Here is a 22152-nt window from a genome sequence, read left to right as displayed (position 1 = left end):
TGGAATGGAATTAAAATTATCTGCATTTTCAATTACTTCCATGAAAGTTTATATTCATTTTTTTTGGTATGGAACTTGAAGGTTAAAAAAATTATTTTCTGTCTTTACCTATAAATCACCGTTAGAATCTGTAAAACACTCTTTCACTGGGAACTACCCAGGTCTCTAGATGACAAAGTGGAGAAGAGAAACAAACAAACAAACAATAAAATAGAAAAAAAGTGGCTAGCAAAGAAAAAATATGCCAAAGTACTTTTCACGTTAAAAACCCTCGAAGTGACTATGCTGGTAGGAAGCCCTTGCTCTGTAAAAAAAAAGTACTATTTCTAGTGTCCTCCATAATTCAAGGTGTTTTTCTTTCATCTCTACAAAGTTTGAAAAATTTCATGATTTAAACTACCCAGCTAAAGAGAAAAATAAGGCTAATTCCTTGGTTCTGGAGCCAAAGAAGAGAGAAATCCAAGAGGAACTGGTGAAAGCCATACTCCCATCACATCGTCCCGTGTGTATTCTTGTGCCATAGCTTTTGTTACTGTGTATGTAATCAACTGTTTATTTGTCACTCTCCTAGATTGTCAGCAACTTGAGAGCAGGGACCACACTTTATTGTCATTATTATTCCTGTGCCTGACATAGTGCCTAGTATTTACTAGGCATTTAATAAATGTTTGCTGAATAAATAAATAACATTTTGTTTATATATCAATAAAATAAACAAATTAATTTTGGGGAACAAAATTTTATTCCAAAATGTTGGAATAGATTTTCTTCATAGTTCTTTCTTTCTTCCTTTTTTTTCCCCTTAGTTCTTTAAAACAAATAAGGGGGAAAAAAAAAACAGAAAAGAAACAGGAAGAAAGAAGAGAATAGCTGACTTAAGGTTAACTCTACTCAAGAATTATTAGTGTACTTTTGCAGAATATTATAAAGATAATTATCAAAACTAATATCTTTTGGGTTGCCATGCATATGTGATCAGCATTTAACATTTCATCCTCACAGTAACCTTATGTGATATATATATTACACAGTTGTACAAATGAGGAAACTGAGGCACAGAGAAGTTACATAACTTGTCTTAAGTCATCAAGCTCGTAAGAAGCAGAGCTGGAATTTGAACTCAGTTCTGACTCTAAAGCCTGTGTTTAACCTGAATGAAAAAAAAAGGGTTGTTTTTTTTTGAAACATCTGTTACTTTAACCTTAATTTTGACAGCACTAAATATAGAAATACCTTTTCAAACTTCATCTACCCATCTGGGAAAGCCTCTATGAGAATTATATTTTCTCTTTTTATTTATTTATTTATTTATTTCTCTTTTTATTTATTTTTTCCTTAATCATCTCTTGTGATAAATATTTAATTAGCCTATGGCCATTGAGACTTCATAGATTTTTTTTTTAAAGTTGCAGGAAAATCAGTAAAAATGATGGAGGAAGGACATCTGAAAATTCATCCCTGCATAGAAGCAACAATAACAACAACAACAAAACTGGCAAAAATGGTCAGAATCAACTTCTTCTGAACTCTGGACATTTAACCAACATGCTGGCAGTAAATGGGAGAGCAATTTATTCAAGGAAAACAAATTAATTTCTGTAAGAACAATGAGATCTGTGTTGCTTTAACTTGCCCTCGACCTTTGGTCTCCATGCCAGTGGTAGCCTTGAAAAACAGCCCACATCCCTGGTACCAGAACGAGCAGCATGGACTGAGAGGTCCTTCAAAGCCTCATTCCCAAAGAACTGTCATTGTTTTACATGTCTGGTGGTCCCCTGGAAGACCTCACTTGAAAGGCTTGCCTTTGACCTGACTGAGGGCTGTCTAGTGAGAAAAGCCTCTGCTCAGGTGGCATTTCTGGAAAACATTTTCAAGCAAATATTTTAACATGGCGGTGGCATGAGGCAATGGATAACAGTTTGGGGCAAAAAACAACCCAACCGCAAAGCTTTAAAAGAAAAGCTGAGGAATGAGATGTGCACAGACACTTTGAAATATTCCAATGTATTCCTGGGAAACTGGAAGACCACAAGACATATTCCTGGGCATCTAGGAGAATAACTGTTAGCATTAATAAATGAGTTCAGCAAGGTTGTAGGATATAAGATCAATATCATTTCTACACACCAGCAATGAGTAATCGAAAAATGGAATTTAGAAAACAATTCCATGTGGAACAGCATCAAAACAAATATAATACTTAGGGGAAAATTTTACCAAGTAAGTGCAAGATTCACACTGAAAAGTACAAAACTGTTGAAAGAAATTGAAGAAGATCTAAATAAGTATAAAGACCTGCTGGATTCATGGACTGGAGGATAATCTTATTAAAATTTCACTACTTCCCAAATCGACCTATGGTTCCATTGCAATTCCTATCAAAATCCCAGCTGACTTCTTTCCAGAAATTGCCAAGCTGTTTCTAAAATTCCTATGGCAATTCAAGGAAACAGAATAACCAAAACAATGTCGGTAAAGAACAAAGTGGGAGGACTCACACATCCTGGTTTCAAAACTCAGTTCAAAGCTACTGCAATCACAGTGTGGTACTGGAATAAGAACAGACATGTAAATCAATGGAACAGAATTGACAATATAGCAATAAACCCTCATATTTATAGTCTATTGATTTTCAACAAGGGTGCCAAAACAATTCAACGTGGAAAGAACAGTCTTTTCAAATGATGCTGGGACAACTGTACATCCACACACAAAATAATGAAGCTTCACACCGTATATGAAAATTAACTCCAAATGGATCAAATATCCAAATGTAAGAGCTAAGACTATAAAACTCTTAGAAGAAAACACAGGAGTAAATCTTTATGACCTTGCTTTAGACAACAGTTTCTTAGATATGATACCAGAAGCACAAACAACCAAAGGAAAAATAGATGAATTGGATTTTATAAAAACTAAAAAGTTTGTGCTTCAAAGGACACTATCAAGAAAGTGAATAAACATATAGAATGGGAGAAAATACTACAGGTGGGAAGAATAAGATGCAGTGGGGAGAAGAAAAGTGTAGTAGTTGCTAGGTGTGACAATCTCAAAATTTTGAACTATTACAAATAAAACAGCCACCCTGAATCACCCCAAAGGGCAGACCCAAGTTATTTTTGCTTTTAGTGTTTATGCCTTTCTAAATCTGAGAAGCTGCCAGGATTCTAGTACATAGCAAAAAGTGAGGACAACACCCTCAAGTGTGTAAGCTTTTGTGTGTACATGGCTATGTAAAGGAAACCAATGCTAGCTGACTGGGGGAGCATTAGGGCGGCTCTGTGACCGCAGCTCAATTTGCCTTCATAGTGTGGACACACCTCCCACACTGATATTCTCAACAATGGGGTAAATAATTCAATAGGGATAAGGCTTTGATTTTCCTCTTATTCTCTCTTCGTGCTTATGTTCTTGGTACGATATTGATGTACCACGGACAAGCCAGCATGTGAATGTGCTCTGTCTGCTTAAGTTATATAGCCTTTCTACATTGTAGAGTCCTTCAGTTTCTAAAATCATGGAGCTTGTATTGTTAGATCCAATGAAGTGACTAAAAGAATTTTTAAAAATAAGCCATCAGTCTGGACCTGCATAGGTGAATGAAGGAGAAACACTTTACAGTCAGAGAAAAAAAGCATACTTAACATTTAGGATTATCAACCACTGCCGGTTTTCCATAGTATATTTCATTCCTGATTTTATCTGAAAGAGATATGATGACTACCACCATTCAAAAAGTGGTACTTTATTAATAAGCTCTTGGCTCATCTTTGAGGTAGATTTCGGATTTAAAATAGACTACCACACTGCTAACCACTTCACCTGATATTTCTCAATAACATAGAGGCTTCATTCAAGAAACCTACTGACTTATAATTACCTGACACCCGGTGATGAATCAAGGATTTGTGGGGCCTGAACCTCATCTACTTTGGGAAATCCTAGCTAATAAAAACAGGCAAAGTTATAAATAGAAAAATCGCTAGGACCCCTCTCAAGACCTTGGAAGGGACCTATGCAAGTGAGGAGCCCTGAAGCCTAAGGTTCATTGAATTCAGGATAAATCCACCTCAGCTGGGGCCCTTTTCCAAACTTATTTAATGCAAGCAACTTATAAACACCCCAGTAATATGTCATTATAGGTAGTAAAATGATTTAACTCGAGGGTGGCATCTTCCCTTGGTGGCTTGCCTTTGGTAAGAGATGCAATAAAGTTTGTATCTCACCATGGCAAATGTTTCCTAAAGCAACTTAGCTTTGTCTATTAGAAACACTTAGTCCAAAACAAAGACTTACTATACTGTGACCGTCTTTTGAAAGTAACTGTGAATGAGTCTTCGGAGTACAGTACTAATTTATTTACAACACCAGATAGTTCTGATTCTTTCACTACCTTTTTCTGTCATTTAAGAGGAGCACAAATTCCAAAGGAACAACTTGGTGCCTCTTCCATTACAAATCTTTTCTAACCTACCACCCGTTTTCTACTTCATCACCCCCCTCCCTCACCTTGTTACCCTGCTGCATAGATGCTAGAATGGCTCTCATATATGTTTTCCCATCAACATCCATATTTCTCCTTCCAGTATGAAAGCTTCTTGGGGACAAAGTCCCTGCCCTATGCGTCTTTGTATCCCCAGCACTTAGTAGAGTGTTCACAGACAGTGGGCAAGGCACTCAGTGAATGTTTTGGAATGAATTCATTAATTTTTAAACTGTGATTTATTTATTTATTTCCACAATGTATTGTCCTGTGTTGCCTACATAACTATAGTGAAACTCTGATTCTTATAAGGAACTCTTGGTGTTCTGGGATGTTTAGGAAAGGTGGTGAGTTTCAGACGTTGTACTGACGCTACTAAAACCTCCTGGGGAAGGGACCTCACGAGCCTGCTCTCCGGTGTGCTAACAGAAGAAAAACCGACCCTCGGTGCTCTCTCCCCAAGGTAGGCGTCAGCAAACTAACAAGGGAAAGGAAGGAGGCCGCTAAAGATAGGCATCTGCAGGAATTGTTAACCCAGCTCCAGACACAGCCTCAACACCTTCATTAACCCAAAATGTGGGAACTGTGTGAAACTGGATTTCTGAACCACAAGACAGGTAAGAGAGTCTTTTCCAAAGCCAGGTGTACAAGAGCTCTTTCCCTTGAGTCTAAAATCGCCTTCGGGCCATTGAACGTACCCACTATCATTTCCTTGTGCCATGAGAAATCAGAGAAGTTTTGAGCTGAAGGGGTGGAAAACCCACACTTCTTATTGAAGAGTAGTCAGCAAAGAAAACATATTGAATTAGGCCACAGCAAAGTCTTTTCTTTATATTTTTCACACTACAGCTGAACACAAACAACGTCTTTTTCCATACCTCAAAGGTTCCTATTGGCCACCGATAATTCACTTCAGCAATATATGCTTTTTTGAAAAATAATGTTCTGGGTGGCTGGGGAGAGCCCTGTGGTGGGTGTTCAGGAATTCTTTCTGCTTTACCATTTAAAAGAGCTAATGATGGTTGGGGAAGCACCCACACCCACTGAACCACACCCTGCTCAACTTAGTTCTCTGCAGCTCTGTGTTGCATACATTTTAAGCAGTTAGGAACTTTGCACATGAAAAGGAATCAAAGTGAAATTCAAAAGTGGAAGTTCCTGGACCATTCTCATATTGGAGAGGCATCCGTGGGATTCCATGACAATGCTAATCTGAGTGTTTTTGTTTGGTGCCTTTAATTGACCATGCCAAAGATCAGTACTATGGAAAGCAGAGCCTTTCATATATATGAGTTAAACAAGTCTCTTGGCCTCTTTGTACCTTAGTTTCCTCATTTGAAAAAACAAAAATAAATGGCTCTCAAGACATACTTTCCAGAATTCATACTGGGCTTACTTACACCCAGCTAACCAATAACTGCATGATTGTTTTTACACACAGTTGTTTACATGTATTCATCTTCTATTTCACTTACAACTTGTGTAAAAACTGCATTCCATGCCAGGCCCGAAACGTTCCAAAGCTCAGTTCTGTGAGTAAATTGCAACCAAGATTTCTACAAAAAAAGACACGAGCAAAAGAATTAGAAAAACAGATATTCTTTCAGAACATTTATCCATTGGCAATAATTCTCATTTATATATGATGAAACGTAACATCACTACTCCCTCCATACACTAAAGAAATCTCACTGTGGGAGATATTATGATTTATACTTTCATGATTATATATGTGGTGCATTAGATACAAAATACTAAATGCTCATTAAATACTTGTGTTAAGTGATCTTTATTTCTCTAGCTAGGCAGCACTATTGACAGTTTGGGCTGGATAATTCTTTGCTGTGGGAGGCTCCCCTGTACACTGTTGGATGTTTAGTAGCATCTCTGGTCTCTGTCCACTAGATGCCAGTAGCGTATACAGTTCTGACAAGCAAAACTGTCGCCAGACACTACCAAGTGTCACCTGTGTGCAAACTCACCCTGGTTGAGAACCACTGCTCTTGATCCTGGGGGATGTTGGATGCTCAGCATGATCCTGCTCTGTGCTGGAACTGTCACCTCGGGATACAATGGAGACTGAGCTACAACTTCCTTAAGGAGCTCTGGAGGCTGAGGTGGGGTCTTCTGCTGGACTGGAGAAGGTTCAACCTCTTTAGTGACCTGTGGATTTATGGGAAGTGCCAGAGCCAGAGATTTAACAGTGACCTTGTACAAGTGTGACTGCTGAGCTTCATTGACCCCATGATGAACACATGGACAAACTACAACCTCCTTAAGTGTCTCCAAAGGCCGGGCGAGGGCCTCCTGAGGACTTGAAGTTTCTAGTTCCTCAGGGGCCTCTGAAGGCTGAGATGGAGCCTCCTGCGGAAGTGGAGGTGGTTCTACCTCCTCAGTGGGCTCTGCATGCTGAGCCTGGGCCTCTGCCTGGGGTGAAAAAGATTCAACGTCCTCAGGGGTCTGTGGATGCTGAGCAGGGGCCTCTTGATGAGGTAAAGATTCAGCCTCCTCAGTGAGCTCCGGATGACGAGTTGGGGCCTCCTGCTGGGATGCAGAAATATCTCATCCTCAGCAGAAGACTCCCTGTCGTGTAGCTTTTGGGTCATGTGTTCCTTGCGTGTGGCGCTGAGAGGCCTATACATACCCCTAAGCCAAAGTGGCCGCCTTCTCCCGAAAAAGCCCTCCTAGAACACAGAAAGGGAAATATTAATTCTGCATCTCCCCTGCTTTCTCTGGCCACAGTACTTTATCCTCCTCACATCTACCTGACTCTCACTTTCCCCTGAGCTTCTCTTACGCAGCAGAAATCCAAAAAAGCCCCTTGGAGGAAAACACACACTGTTAGTGTTGCATGTCACTTTTCATCTCTCTCACAATGTGTTATCTCTGCTTTCACTAGGACTAAATGGGGACCTCAGTCCATAATCACAATGAGCAAAATCACCACAGACCCGGGATCATGAAAATCATTGCATGCATGCTGGCCTTCCAGAAGTTCTCTGTGTCTGTCCAAAATGGACCCCAAGTGTCTCTGGAGAGATATTTGTATGTGGCTTAGCATGGAGCATAGGCAGGATTTTCAGCCCCGTTCACCTTTCTTTGCCCTTGGCCAACTGCCCTCGTGCAGTGAAAACACTTGCACAACGGCACTGGGCAGAAACTCGTTACTCCCTTAGACGCGCTTCACACCAGTCCGCTTCGGACTTAGTCGCACATGCAGCATTTGCTGCGGGTGTGGGTGTGGGGAGAAGGTGATTTTATTTTCCTGGCTGCTCTATCCTATACGTTGAATCACACCAAGTAAACACCTGAACCCAACGAGCAAAGTCATCTATAGCTCTCTGACTTTCACTCTGCAGGCTGTCACTCAGGTGTCAGTGAATTGTGGAATCCGTTTAAAGGCCACGACCAGCAGGGAAGCACAAAATACTCTTTTTGAATACAAATAGAAGAGAAAAAAATCACAGTGCACAATAAGTTTGTTTCAGAAACTACTTATGTCCATATAGTATGTGTCTACTCAACTGTGACCTAAAACGTAGCTCACAGCCCAAGCACAGTGTGTGATCAGTGGAGAAGTCCTCAGTGGAAAGGGACCATCTTCTTCTTGGTAATCACCAGCAGTATGACCATGGGGCAAGATAGTTTCCCTTTCTCTTTCTCCAGTTCCTTATTACAAAAGGAAGAGACAAACTACTGTCTAAAGTTTCTCCCGGTTAAAATTCTATGAGGTTTGGATAAAGGGAATAGAGAGTAGGGGCCTGAAAAACAGTAGGATGAGAAGGGAAGTTTTCTTGCCACTTTCCAGAAGGGACTCATATGTTCTACCTTTCGTCAGCTTTGAGTGAGGCCAGCCCCTAAATCCACAACCATGTGGCCCTCCCTACCCCAGAGCCTCCTAGAAGGCCTCTGGCCTGGCCTGATGCCTGGGAGCCAGGCATCCGCCCAGCAGGAACAGGTACAACCAAAACCTCTCCCCGTCCACCCTCTTTCCTTAAAGGACTAGTGAGAGCAGATGAATGTGTGCCAGTCCTCTTCTAACTCAGCTTGGGCTGCGGAGCTAATTCTGCTGAGAAATAAACTAGGGTAAACCATTAGGGTAATCAAGCGTTCTTCCTGCCTTTGCTGAGGAAACTGAAATAGATGAGTTCTAAGTTCTCCTCTAGTTGTAAATTTCTGCTTTCAAAGACCAATATTTACCTTCTGCTTCTTTTTCTATCTTCCTCTTTTGAAATTCTAGGAGAAGAAATCTGCTTTGAAAGAAAACAGGATCATGATTATCCATTACAACTATTTCCAAATCCTTATTCATTCCTTTTGACTTTAAATCTTATCTATCCAGTAAGATGATAACTCTTTCAAGGAAAGGAATTCTACCCTGTTTAAGAATCCTTTGACTCTTCCACAGTACCTAACTTAGGGTCTTGCATGCAGCTGGCGATATATTTTATTGACTGTTTTAGATAACGTTCAACAGATAATTCCTAATAAAAACTCTCAGAAGTAGGAAAAGAAAATAAAAGTATCTGGCAGAAACCTAAGCATTGTTCTAAAGTCAAGAACAAGAGTAGGATGCCCAATCATTACTGCTACTATTGAGCACTGTGGAGGAGGTCTTAATCAGTACGAAAAGAAAAACGAAGTATTGGAAAGAAGAGACAAACATATCTGCATATGAAACAAGGGACCCAAAAAGACCAAAAGAATCAACTGAAATTTTATTGGAAGTAACATGAGTAAGATGGCTCCATACAAAATCAAGAGATCAACATATTAGTCTCAATAGCTTTCCCATATAACACAACTAACTAAAAAACAGAAGGAACCTCCCGTTTACTATATCAATAAAAATGCATAAAGCACCTAGGAATAAATTTAGCCACAAATTTGTAAGACCTATGTGATGAAAATATTAAAACTTTTTTGAAGGACGTTAAGAAGTACTTACATGGCATGAGATACCATCCTCCTAGAATGTTGTAAAGAGGTCAATTCTCTTCAAATGAAACTAAAAATTCAATGCAATCCATTTTATAGCCAAAATAATTTTTAAATAAAACCTGGCCAGCTGACATTTGGTAGAGAATATATGTAAGAATAGTTATGAGATGTATGCAAAAGAAGGTCAAAGAGTAGGACCTTGCCCTACCAGATATAAAATATGTTATAGAGCAACTGGAAGTAAGCAGTGTGATATCAGTACTGGTACAGGACAAGATAACTGGATCACAGAACAGCATCCAGATGAAGATAGCATATTAGACCAGGGAAGAAGGAATAAACCATTCAGTGAAAGATTTGAAAAGAATCAGATCTTCATGTAGGGGGAAAAAGTTAGATCCCCTACCTCAACCACACGAACAAACAAATACAACAAATTCTGGACAGATTATAAAAGTACTTGAAGAAAATATTAGAGATGATTTTTACGTCACGAGGTGACAAAGGCCTGGCTAACAAAACCCACCCCACATGAGCCATGAGGAGAGGACAGGCAGATATGGTGGCAGACTGTCAACACACCTCCTACTCTTCACAGCCCTTGCCCCCTTTTCCCCTGGACTGTTTGTCTGCTTCTTGTTGACTTATAAAACTCTTGGGAGTTCCCTGGTGGTCCACTGGTTAGGGCGTGGCTCTTTCACTGCTGTGGCCCGAGGTTCAATCCCTTGTCAAGGGACTAAGATCCTGCAAGCTGCACAGCATGGCCAAACCCCACCACTTCGAAACAAACAAACAAAAACTCTTTATGGTAAAGAAATACTGGCTTTCATTGAATTTCAGTGTTTCGAATATTTCCAGTGTTTTTGTCTCTAAGGAGACAAGACAAAAGAGTGCAGTAGGGAGCACCAGCTTTGCAGTCGGGTGAAACTGCCTTCTGCTTTGGGTTTGGCCGCTGGGGCCTTACACTGATCTCCTTCATCTATGAGGGAGGGATAGTAATATCATCCTCACAGGACTGTGGGCTTTAAATCAGACAATATATGGAAGACTCTTCATCTTACGCTTGGCATGAATCAGTGCTAAGCTGGTGTCACAGACAAGATGGTGGAATATATCAAAGGCTCTGCTTGTGGCATCAGGCTCTGAAGGCTCTTTCCCACCAGAAGATTATAGAAATATTGCTTTTATTTTCTTCTAATACCTTTATGTGGTCTTTTTTCACATTTATGGATATATGTTTATTTAAGATGAAACATGGGGATCTGCTATTTACCCCCCAAATACTTAGGCAGCTATTCTATCACCATTTATTCATTTTCTTCCACTGATTGCAATATTAAAAGATGACATTTCAAAAGTCTTAAGAACACAGGGGTCATATTGCTGGACTCTATCCTACTTCAAATAAATATTCGGTTGAATTATTCCTCACTGTGGAATTGACATAACGCCTCATCTCTCTTCCGTTGAACACCATTATTGTCTACCATAGGAAGAACACTGCATGGCCCCTGTCCTCCAAAAGCTTATCGTATATGTGGGGAGAGGAAATAACGGTTAGGACTCCTCGCTTTCACTGCCGAGGGTACAGGTCCAATCCCTACTTGGGGAACTAAGATCACACAGGCCCAAACAAAACAAAACAAAACAAAACAAATGCAAGAAGTTAAAAACAATAAAAAGGGGACTTTACAGAAATTCTAAAAATGCCAAAGGCCATATGCCACCTGAGATGTAGAGGGTACAGTCTGGGCAATGGCCAATGACTAGCAAGCTAGTCCCCAGCCTCCTAGGCTCAGAAATCATACTCTTCCTCACCAAGCGAGAACTCACGTCTTCCTGTTGTGGCAGTCTCACTTGAGCAATATCACAGGATTGATCAAACATCAGAATGCCAAATTATTACTTGACAATGAGAAATACATCTGTTCTACACACAGGGCATCTGTGTCTACACAAGCAGAGAATTACCTTCTGTGGGGACAGGCCTCCGTGGCACACTGAAGCACAATCACAGAATCGAAGGCTACTTGGTGACAACAGAATTAGAAAAGGAATCAGCCGAGTCCAGAATTTAATGGGAAGGCCTGAGGTAACTGGATCCATCCATCTCCTCAACAGGCAGCCTGGCTAGTGGGCCTGACTCTGCAGTTATGCTGCCTAAGGTGCCATCTCTACTCTTGGGCAATGTGAGGATGGGCACTGCCCATGTTGGTCTCTCCTCACCTTTTCTATGCTTTCACTAGTGACCAACCCTCCTGCAGATAGACACATTTCTCTTTAGAAGTTAGTACATCATGTCAGGTTTGATTCAAGTGTGATAGGCCAGGAAGCCATTGGTCCTTACACATCTCTGCTCAGCTCCATGATGTGCTGACCTTGGTGGTTCTCTCTTGGGGGGCTGCCTTTCAAAAAACTGCTTACCACTTTTGTGAGTTCTGAGGGGAGGGGACTGCTTTGCTATGGCCCCTAAGAAATGGTGACAAACCTCACAGGACTAGGATCAGGAGGGCTGGGGTATTCAGGGAAGGCTTTACAGAGAAAGATATCTGAACTTGAGTTGGCTTTTCAGAGATTCATAGGAGTTCCACAGGCAAAGCAAAATAAAGGAATTTTCGATGGACAAAGGCACAGACAAAAGTAGGAATGGGTATGGTGTAACTAGCGTATAGTGAGGAGCTGCTTTGGCTGGAATGGAGGGCTGCCATTACAGGAGAAAAGATAACTAAAGTAATGTGGAGTGGTAGGGTAGAATCAAGACTGTCAGCCTATTAAAATCACTCTTTTAATGTTAGCAACTGCCTGCTGGAAAAGTAATAAACCACTATGTAACTGAACAAAAGGTAAACAGGCTAGCTCCAGGAATAGGCTACTATAAATATTTGAGGGTAGCCTGCTGCAAGATTTTACTTGCAGTGTTTTAATGGAACCTATCTACACAATTCCTAATACACCGGAGAAGAAAGCTGCTAAGTAAACCTGAGGAATTGACGAGATCACACTTTTGTCTTTTAGGCATGTCCTTTTAGCCCTCCCAGGGTGACTGATAGCTCCTTGAGTATGGAGATCCTATATCTCTCATCACTTCAGCCAAGAAGGAAAGAAATCAACGGTAGAATGAGAGTGACTGGTGAGGACCTCAAATCAGCATACTTTCTTGAGTTGAAGAAAATTTACTATCATGTCAACTCTGGCCTTCTTATAAACTTCACTTGTCAAAATAGTCCAATAGCTTGTTATCATGGATCCAATTCCATAGGGATCTCCTGGGAGTGAAGTTCCTTTTAAAAATCCTGTGGGGACTTCCCTGGTGGTGCAATGGTTAAGGATCCGCCTGCCAGCACAGGGCACACAGGTTCGATCCCTGGCCTGGGGAGGTCCCACATGCTGCGGAGCAACTAAGTCAGTGTGCCACAACTCCTGAGCCCGTGCAGCTACAGCCCGTACTCCACAACAAGAGACGCCACCTCAGTAAGAAGCCCATGCACCGCAATGGAGACCCAACGCAGCCAAAAAAAAAAAAAAAAAAAAACAAAACACACACACACACACACACAAAAACATCCTGGGAATATACTTTTCATTAAAAGAACAAAGTGTATGTCAGTCCTCATGGCTAAAGGGAAGAATCAAGTAGTAGCAGGTGGAAAGGTGGATTTGATTCTCAGTTTCTGGGTTCTGAATCTGAATTAATTATTGTCCTTACCTCAATGAGACAGAGAATTCTAACACAAATCGTCACTACTACAGGTACAGATACTGCCAAGATGAGTTTGTTGTTATAGTCATAACCTGGAACTCCTTTTGTGAGCTAAAGAAATATATCACAATTTTTAAAAACAAGGAGATAGGGGCCTCCCTGGTGGCGCAGTGGTTGAGAGTCCGCCTGCCGATGCAGGGGATACGGGTTCGTGCCCCGGTCTGGGAGGATCCCATATGCCGCGGAGCGGCTGGGCCCGTGAGCCATGGCCGCTGAGCCTGCGCGTCCGGAGCCTGCGCGTCCGGAGCCTGTGCTCCGCAACGGGAGAGGCCACAACAGTGAGAGGCCCGCATACCGAAAAAAAAAAAAATAAAAAAATAAAAACAAGGAGATAGAAGGGATGAAAACTTACGATTCTTCATCCTATTCTAAACGATAGCTAACTATTCTTAAACTACTATGAAACCCAATCCTTCCAGGCGAGTAGCTTCTATAAGAACAAGCCAAATTTAATGTTATTAGTCTTATCATTAGCATTTTCTTCTACAATTTATCTACAATTTATTTATCTTGTGTTATGTCCTTTTCGCGTCTACCCTAGGAATAGTGACACACTCTCTCAATGAGCAAAGTTGGAGATCACTGTCTTAGCCCGTTTCATGGCTGAAGATAAGATACTGACTAGGAGCCCGTGGTATTCCCGCTTGGGCACGTTAATGGCATGTCCTAAACTGAGTAAAAGTCCAAGTCCCACGTGTCAGGGGTTATCCTCACCTCACTTGACTCCTGCTCTTTCTGCTCACTCTGGGCTTCTGTGCTCTCACTGATAGAGTTGTCAGCTTTCCACTGGTCCATATCCCATTCCGCTTTGGACACATTTACTTCTTGCTGCTTGCTGAGAAGCTTCATCAGGAGGCCTGTTCTAGAGATGAGGTTGGCACAGGCCAGCTGCACGTGGGTGTCCGAGCAGTCTATTTTCAAAGTCTGGATAACATGAGAAATGAGCCTTTGCACGTCATTGTTGGGGATGAGGGACCAGAGCTGCTCGTTTAGCTGAGTTTCAACTTGATCACCCGGGGATGCGAGCCCTGGGAAAGTGAAGCCTGTGGGCTTAGAGGATAATTCAGTGACCATGTTGTGGTGCTCCCATTGTGTTTTGTTGCTGTGTTGAACAGCTGGCATACTGTTGTCTGCAGCAACAGTAGAATGTGCAGTGGAGACGTTCCTATGGCTAGTGTTTCCAGGGCTGGTTCCTCCTGGCAGAGTAGCGTTTCCTGTAGAAATAATTGCTTCAGAAACATTTTGTGCAGTATTGTTTTCTGAAGTAGTGTTTTCTGCAGAAGGGTCTGAAAGAGAAAATAATTCTGGAAAAGGATTTTCCTGAGAAGTCACTTCTCCTGAAGATGAAACAGCCTCTCGTGGAGGGGAATTTATGAGACTCCTCACGACAGAGAACGGAGGGCTTGCAAGCATCACTCTATCAAGTGAACTTTTCTTTCTGAACTTTCAACTCCCTTTTTTCTTTTTTCTTTTTGTTTCTTTTTGCGGTACACAGGCCTCTCACCGTTGTGGCCTCTCCCGTTGCGGAGCACAGGCTCCGGACGCACAGGCTCAGCGGCCATGGCTCACGGGCCCAGCCGCTCCACGGCATGTGGGATCTTCCCGGACCAGGACACGAACCCGTGTCTCCTGCATCGGCAGGCGGACTCCCAACCACTGTGCCACCAGGGAAGCCCCTCGATGCTTTTTAACTTTGGGTTTTCTGTGGACCCGATGAGACCTAATTTTATGGAAGATGTATTTTTTTTTCCAGAATGTGAGATTAACTCGAAGTCCTTAATATTTCTAACCCTTGCCTTTGCATCTTCGAAAACATGAATAGCGTTGGATAAGTCTTTTGATTTGCTTTTAACCTCAGATGGGGATTTTGGCGGGATGGAGGCACAAGGCCTGCCCTTGAAGTACGGTTTGAGGGGAGAGGAGCCTGCGGCCTTGTGTTCCTTTATGAATGAAGACTCTGCATCGGAGGACTTTCCCACCAGCTTCCTGGGCCTCTGCACCATGAGGAGCTGTTTCAGCTTTCTTGGGGATGGCCTCCTGAGCTTTCATTCTTTGGCAGTGTTCGCCACAGATGGCTGGGCATTCTGTTTCCTCCTGACGCTCTCATCTCCCACTGCTTTGAGGTGCATTTTCTGTATGCCCCTTGAGGACCTTGTTCACTCTCACCAGCTTTTCCTCTGTACTCTCAATCTTTGCTAGGCTGTCTTTCTGTGGTTGGGCAGTTTCTAATTTCTTTTGAAAGATGTAGCGTGTAAACATGGCACTTAAAAGGTTGCAACGCGTACACGTGGCAGGTTTTTCTTCCTTTTTAACCTCATCAATTTTTTCTTGAGTTTCTGCATCTAACAAATTTTCCACAAAATGGAGTTCCCTCAATTTGTTTTTTTTAGTTGAATTGTTGGGTACAGGTTTAACAGAAGGGCTCCTTGTATTGTTTTTCAAAAGGCCCAGCGGCATATGTCCATCTTGTGTATTTGAAAAAAGAAGTTGAATGAATGGTAATAATGTTGATTCCACATCTCCTAGATTTCCCTCTGAGATATAAGGCAGTATGTAATTTAGTGTACTGATAATATCACTTTTATTATTAAAGTCCAGCTGCTCATTCATGAAGCCTGACAAGCTGACAGCACTGTTAGGTGAGGACATCCTGTCTGACTCAATAGTCAGCTCGGTGCTGTTGTTCTCCTTCTGGGCTTGTAACACCTTCATCAACGATCCTCCTGCATTCTCTATAGATGTTTCTTCATCTGTCAAAAGAGAAGGGACTGTTTTTGATCATTGAAGACTGATGGGACAGCCTTTTGTCAGTCCACAGCCAAAGAAATTAGGAATCAGTCAAAGTTTGAGTGCCACTTAGGAGAAAAAGAAACCCACCCTTAAGCCTATGACTGGCAACAACAAAATGTGAGAAAGGTCTCTCTTGAAAAAGGGGCTATCTACTCAGAAAATTCTGTAGCGTGAAATATAGGAACTATATTCAGGATTACTCCACTGGTTCCCAGGGGCCAGTACTCAAGAAAAGCCAAGGCTGGAAGACAAATATTCCCCTAATCAGCTGGACTCTCTGCAGATCTACTGTGACTCCTCACATTCATATACCCCATCCTGTCCTGCCTCAAAGGCACGGGAGTGTGAGGCTTCCTCTCTCCACCTCTTCAGTGTGCTTGTGTTCTTGCTGCTATCACAGATCTCCACGACAACCACCGCCGCTAACAGGTTGTCATCTGGACATGTCCTTCTCCAACTACCCACTGAGTCCTTTGCTTAGTCCCTGCTTCTATATATCCCAGTCCCCATAACAGAAGCCTCTATACAGAAAAAAACACTATGTCCGCCCTGGCTCTTTGCTAAAATTTGGGCAGGGAGCTCGGGTATAAGTTAAGAGATTTGCCAGATTGTATGCCCATGTGGAATGTTCAACAAATCAATGGAATAATACTTGAGGCCCTAAAATGTAGACGGGAAAAAGCAACTTCTGTCAGATGGCTACTTTGCTTTCAATTCATTTTACTTCTAATATTTCCAGCTCTACTTGGGGAACCATCCAAATCTTCTGACTGTGTGAAGGTAATGTGTACCAGTGTGTAGCTGGGCTTGTCTCCCAAAAGGATTAAAAGTATTTTTGGTGAGGGTCAAAGGAGGAGGGAAGGGTCATGAGAAAGGAGGAGCAGAGGCTAGCAGAGAGCCCCAAACTGGGGACAGGAGATCGGGGCCCTAGGGTCATAGCACTTAACACTGCTGATCTTGTTTTTCCTCACCTGTAAAAGGAGATTAAAAATGCTTTTTCTGCCCACTTCTGGGGGAGAAGGGAGTAATATAATTAGTAAAAAAAATGTTTGGGGGAGTTCCCAGGTGGTCTAGTGGTTAGGACCCGGCACTTTCCCTGCTGTGGCCCGGGTTCAATCCCTGCTGGGGGAACTAAGATCCCACCAGCTTGGTGGCCAAAGGAAAAAAAAAAAAAACTGTGTTGAAAAATCAGCAATATTGTCTTTATATAAGTGGCAAAGTGTTATTATTTATGATGTGCTCTAGATCACTGAAAGAGACCTGTATTCAAGCTACCTGGGCATGAAAGCACATTTTGGAAGTCATCAAGTTAGTGCCCATAAATCTAATATATAGAAAAATCGTTGAAAGCCCCTGAGTGTTTTGTGGATAGAAAAACTTGCGATTCAGAGCAAGTTCAGAGCTGGACAGTCAAAGAAATAACTAGCTCTCCCATGCATTAGAAGGGCTTGGTAGCAGCTTCTGGTTATGGAACCAGAAACTCTCAGGCTCCAGATAGGACATAAAACAGCATCACTTGCACTCTTTATAAAATTGCAGAAACAAACCAAATAAACAAAAATATATTTACACCTGTCTTATAAGACAAAGGGTATTTGAGACCTAATGTATATAAAATCAGTTTACAAACTGTGATGTACTATGTGAATAAGTTGTCATTTGCAGAGAGGGCAGCATAGGATATGTGGCCATTAATGTGAATTCCCTTCCCCCTTCCATTCCTTTCTCTGGTTCCTTTACATATGCAGATCAGTTACATTATGAAGCTAATAATGTAACTGAGCTCTTCTTAGCTTAATAATGTAACCAAGAATCTGATTTTTAGCAAGGGGGTAATTCTTAGAAATTTAGGGAGCTGGAACTCTAAATGAATGTATTAAAATAATGTAATTACATCATTAGTTTTAAAATGTATCATCCTTGATTAAAAATAACAAATTAAATTAAAAATTAAAAATGTAGGGCCTCCCTGGTGGCGCAAGTGGTTGAGAGTCCGCCTGCCGATGCAGGGGATACGGGTTCGTGCCCCGGTCTGGGAGGATCCCATATGCCGCAGAGAGGCTGGGCCCGTGAGCCATGGCCGCTGAGCCTGCGCGTCCGGAGCCTGCGCGTCCGGAGCCTGTGCTCCGCAACGGGGGAGGCCACAACAGTGAGAGGCCCGCATACCGCAAAAAAAAAAAAAAAAAAAAAATGTATTATCCCGCAATTGAGACTCACCACAACGTGTGACGTCCCTCAGGCGTTCACTGTCACAACGCAGCTTGACTGTCTCACAGACAACCTCAATAGTATTTTTAAATTGGCAGAGGCAGCAGGCCCTACGGCTGGGTAAGATCCTATAAATGGAAACACAGGTAATTAAATTCGTGGTAAAAGAGTTACCTGAGTAGGTAGAAGAGGTAGGCCAAGGCCACCACAGACCAGTGCAAAAAGGAGTTCTTGGGGCATATGGACTATAGAACTGGATAGGGGCCGGTTGGCCAATTGCTGCCCTTGACAGTTGGAAATAAATATAGAGGAGGAGAGAGGTGCCCAACAGAAGGATTAGGATGGCAGTAGGTATGATATGCCTAGAAAAAAGGGAATAGCGATTAGAATTGGGTGACACTGAACTGTAGTTTAATTCAGAAGTATCTCCTTCCAACCCGAAAGCCTCACTTTGGGTTGAGAGTACACAGGAAGAAGGCAGACTTCTAAGAAGAGTATGAAGAAGACCGCACATTCTGGAGTCACTTTCTCAGTTCCTATTTGTGAGGAGTAATATATTAGAAATTATTCTAGTAATAAAAAAGCATCATGTGGCTAAACAATAACAGAGATCGCATTGACCAAATCTGGACAAAAGGAACATTCCAAAGAATAACATTATCATTATAATAAGGTATAACGTAGTTAATTGAAAAAAAAGCACATGAGTTCATAATGATACTCCAAATGAAAAGTGGGGGAGCTCTTCTTTATAGAATAATGTCAGCTAATAAATGCAAAAGGAAGGATAGAATTAGGAAAGTGTTATTTTGCAACTATCAATGTAATAATCGATTCAGACAAGGATTATCATTGATGCACAGTTGGGTGAAGAGTTGTTTGAAAGTAGGATCTTCACTGATCCCAAGGATCACCCCACATATTATTTATCAATTACCAAGGGGAAAAATAACTTTACAATGGAGAGATATGGAATAGACCACCTTAACCAAGTGATCAAACTTAGCACTGGGCCACCTCAAGTGATGAAGTATGAAGAATACATCACCTATATAGTATTCTTCCCCAAAATGTTTACTTTGAATCTAATGAGGAAACAGACAAATACAGATTGTGGGGCAATTTACAAGACAACTGGCTTAGACTCTTCAAAAAAGCCAATGTCTTAAAAGACCAAAAAAAATAGTAGGGAAAAATTCTAGATTAACGGAAACACAGACATGACATGCAATGCCTAATCTTTAATTGGATCCTGTATCAAAACAAAACAGACTTAAAGAATATTATTGGCTTCTGGCCAAGATGAAGTACAAGGGCCAACTTAACCTCCCAGCTGAAACAAGAAAAAAATCAGATGGAACATAATGAAACAACAGTTTTCAAGAAACTGAACCTCAGGCAATACATTTCAGTGATTCCCGAGGAGATGGGAAATAAATGAAGTGATCCCTATAATTGCCCTTACTTCTCTGAGAGAGTATCCACGTCATGGTACAGGGAAGAGAAGTCCAGACAGAGACTAGTGGGCTCCCTGACAGACAAAATGGAGATAAGGGTCTGGGAAAACCAAGGTAACTAGAGTTCACAAAGCAGAGTATCAGAGAGAAAAGAAGTGCACAGACAAAGAACTCTGGAGATATGCAGAGGGATCTCTTGAGAATTCAACAAAGTATGGGTCAATACATTTGTGTGAGGAATAACTTGATGCCAGGAAAAGAACCACATGAAAGGATTAATAAGAAGAACAACTGGATATCACACAGGGTTGTAGGAATAGTACCTGTTCCTACAAGTCAGACTGGAAAACCTCATGATACTCAGAAAGGACTTGTCTCAGTAGTTGCAAATAATGAGCTCCAGACTAAAGGCTACTTGGACTCCTACCCAACGAACCTTAAAAGCTAGACCTAAAAGAATACAATTGTTTTGAGTAACCTAATTTCACCCAAAACAAAGCCCAGGCATTTTACAGGAATATAAATATACATAGCACACAATAAACTAAAACTCACAATATCTGGGATCATATGAAAAATTGCATGCAAGCATGCAAAGAAGTAGGAAAATATGACCCATACTGAGGAGAAAAGGCAATCAATCAACAATAACCCATAATCTATACAGATGTTAGAATTGGCAGAAAAGAACTTTTAAAAGGTTATTATACATGAAGAAAAGTTATTATAACTGTATTTCATATGTTAAAACACCCAGACTAAACACTGAAAATGTTAAGTGTAGGCATGGAAAATGTAAAACAGACCTAAATTGAGCTTCTAGAGATTAAAAACAATGTCTAAATGAAAAAGATATTGCAGGAGGTTAAAGGCTAATTAGACACGGCAGAAGGTCAGTGAACATTAAGGCATAGCAACAGAAACTATCCAAAATGAAACAAAAGGAGTAACAAAACAACAACAAAATGAATAGAGCCTCAGTGACTTGTGCAACAACTTCAAGTGGCCTAATACATGTGTACTTAGAGTCCATGAAGGAGAGGAGAAATATAAAAATTTGAAGAAATAATAGCCAAAATTTTTCCAAATTGGTAAACACTATAAACCCTCAAAGTCAAGAAGATCAATGAACTTTCAGCAGAAGAAACATGGACAAAACTACACCAAGGCACAAAAAATAATCGAATTGCTCAAAACCAGCAATAAAGAGAAGAATTTAAAAGGAGCCAGAGGAAAAAATTATACACTACATACAGAGGAACAAAGATAACAATGACAGCAGAATTCGTGCTTGAAAAATCGTAAACGAGAACTCAGTGGAATAACATCTTTAAAGTAGTGAATTGAATTCTATCGAGCTAGAATTTTATACCCACATCTGTCAAAACAAAAGCAAAATAAAGACTATCTCAGACAAACAGAAGCTGAAAGAATTCATTACTGGTAGACTTTCACAATAAGAAATGTTAAAAGAAGTATTTTTAAGCAGAAGGAAAATGACACCAGATTGGAATATGGATCTACATAAAAGATTAAGAATACTGGATACATACAACAATGAAGACCCAATTCAACCAAAAATAAATAAACAAATTAAGAAAAGAAGGGAAAAATCATATAATCACTGCAATAGATGCAGGAAAAGAATGAAAACATCTAACATACATTCCTGATTAAAGAAAAAAAAACAGCCCTCAGTAGACTAGGAATGGAAGGAGACTTCCTCAACTTGATAAATGACTTCTACAAAAAACCTAACATCATACTTAATGGTGAAGGACAAAGTACTTTCTCACCAGGATCAGGAACAAGGCAAGGATATCTGCTCTCATTGCTTCTATGTGACATGGCACTGAAGGTTCTAGCCAGTGCAATAGGGCAACAAAAAGAAAAGACACATTCAGAATGGAAAGGAAGAAGTAAAACTATCTTTATTTGCAGAGAACATGATTATGTCGAAAACCTGATAGAAGCTACGAAAATGCTACTGGAACTAATAAATGAGTCTATCAAGTTTGCAGGGTACAAGATCAACATACAAAAAGATGAATTTGTCTCAACAAACAATCAGAGATCAAAGTTTTAAAATGCTACTTATAAAAGAATCCAACATATAAAATACTTAGAATAAATCTGACAAAAGACTTGCACACTGAAAACTGTAAAATGTTGCCGGGGGAAATTAAGAAAGACCTAAATAAATGGAGAGATATAAAGTATTCATGGATCAGAAGATTCAATATTGTTGAGACATCAATTCTCCCCAAATCGATTTATACATCAAAACCCCAGTAGGCTTTTCTATAGACATTGACAAGCCAATTCTAAAATTCATATGGAAATAAAATTTAGAATAACTAAAACAACTTTGCGAAAGAACAAAGTTGAAGAACTAACAGTAACTGATTTCAAGGATTATGAAGCTACACCTTCAAGACATTGTGATAGTAGTGTAAAGATAGACAAAAAGACCAAAGGAACAGAATACAAAGTTCTGAAGTAGAGAGATGTGG

The 22152-nt window shown here is 40.8% G+C and overlaps 1 protein-coding gene across 1 annotated transcript in view; it reads right to left on the bottom strand.

The window, feature by feature from the left end:
• The window catches only part of LOC132479145 (uncharacterized), a 302289-nt gene that overhangs the window by 236390 nt on the left and 43747 nt on the right, over positions 1-22152 (bottom strand). The window contains 11 exon segments of the mRNA XM_060082726.1: positions 5959-6039; positions 6450-6646; positions 6755-6910; positions 7029-7167; positions 8684-8733; positions 13131-13235; positions 13899-14645; positions 14877-14930; positions 14933-15329; positions 15331-15934; positions 18192-18310. Of these exon segments, the coding sequence (XP_059938709.1) occupies positions 5959-6039; positions 6450-6646; positions 6755-6910; positions 7029-7167; positions 8684-8733; positions 13131-13235; positions 13899-14645; positions 14877-14930; positions 14933-15329; positions 15331-15934; positions 18192-18310 (2649 nt within the window).

Source organism: Mesoplodon densirostris, chromosome 18 (assembly GCF_025265405.1).
Source record: "Mesoplodon densirostris isolate mMesDen1 chromosome 18, mMesDen1 primary haplotype, whole genome shotgun sequence".
In the NCBI taxonomy this organism is placed as follows: Eukaryota; Metazoa; Chordata; class Mammalia; order Artiodactyla; family Ziphiidae; genus Mesoplodon; species Mesoplodon densirostris.
Note: the sequence above shows the minus strand (reverse complement) of the source record. Positions and strands in the feature narration are given on the sequence as shown.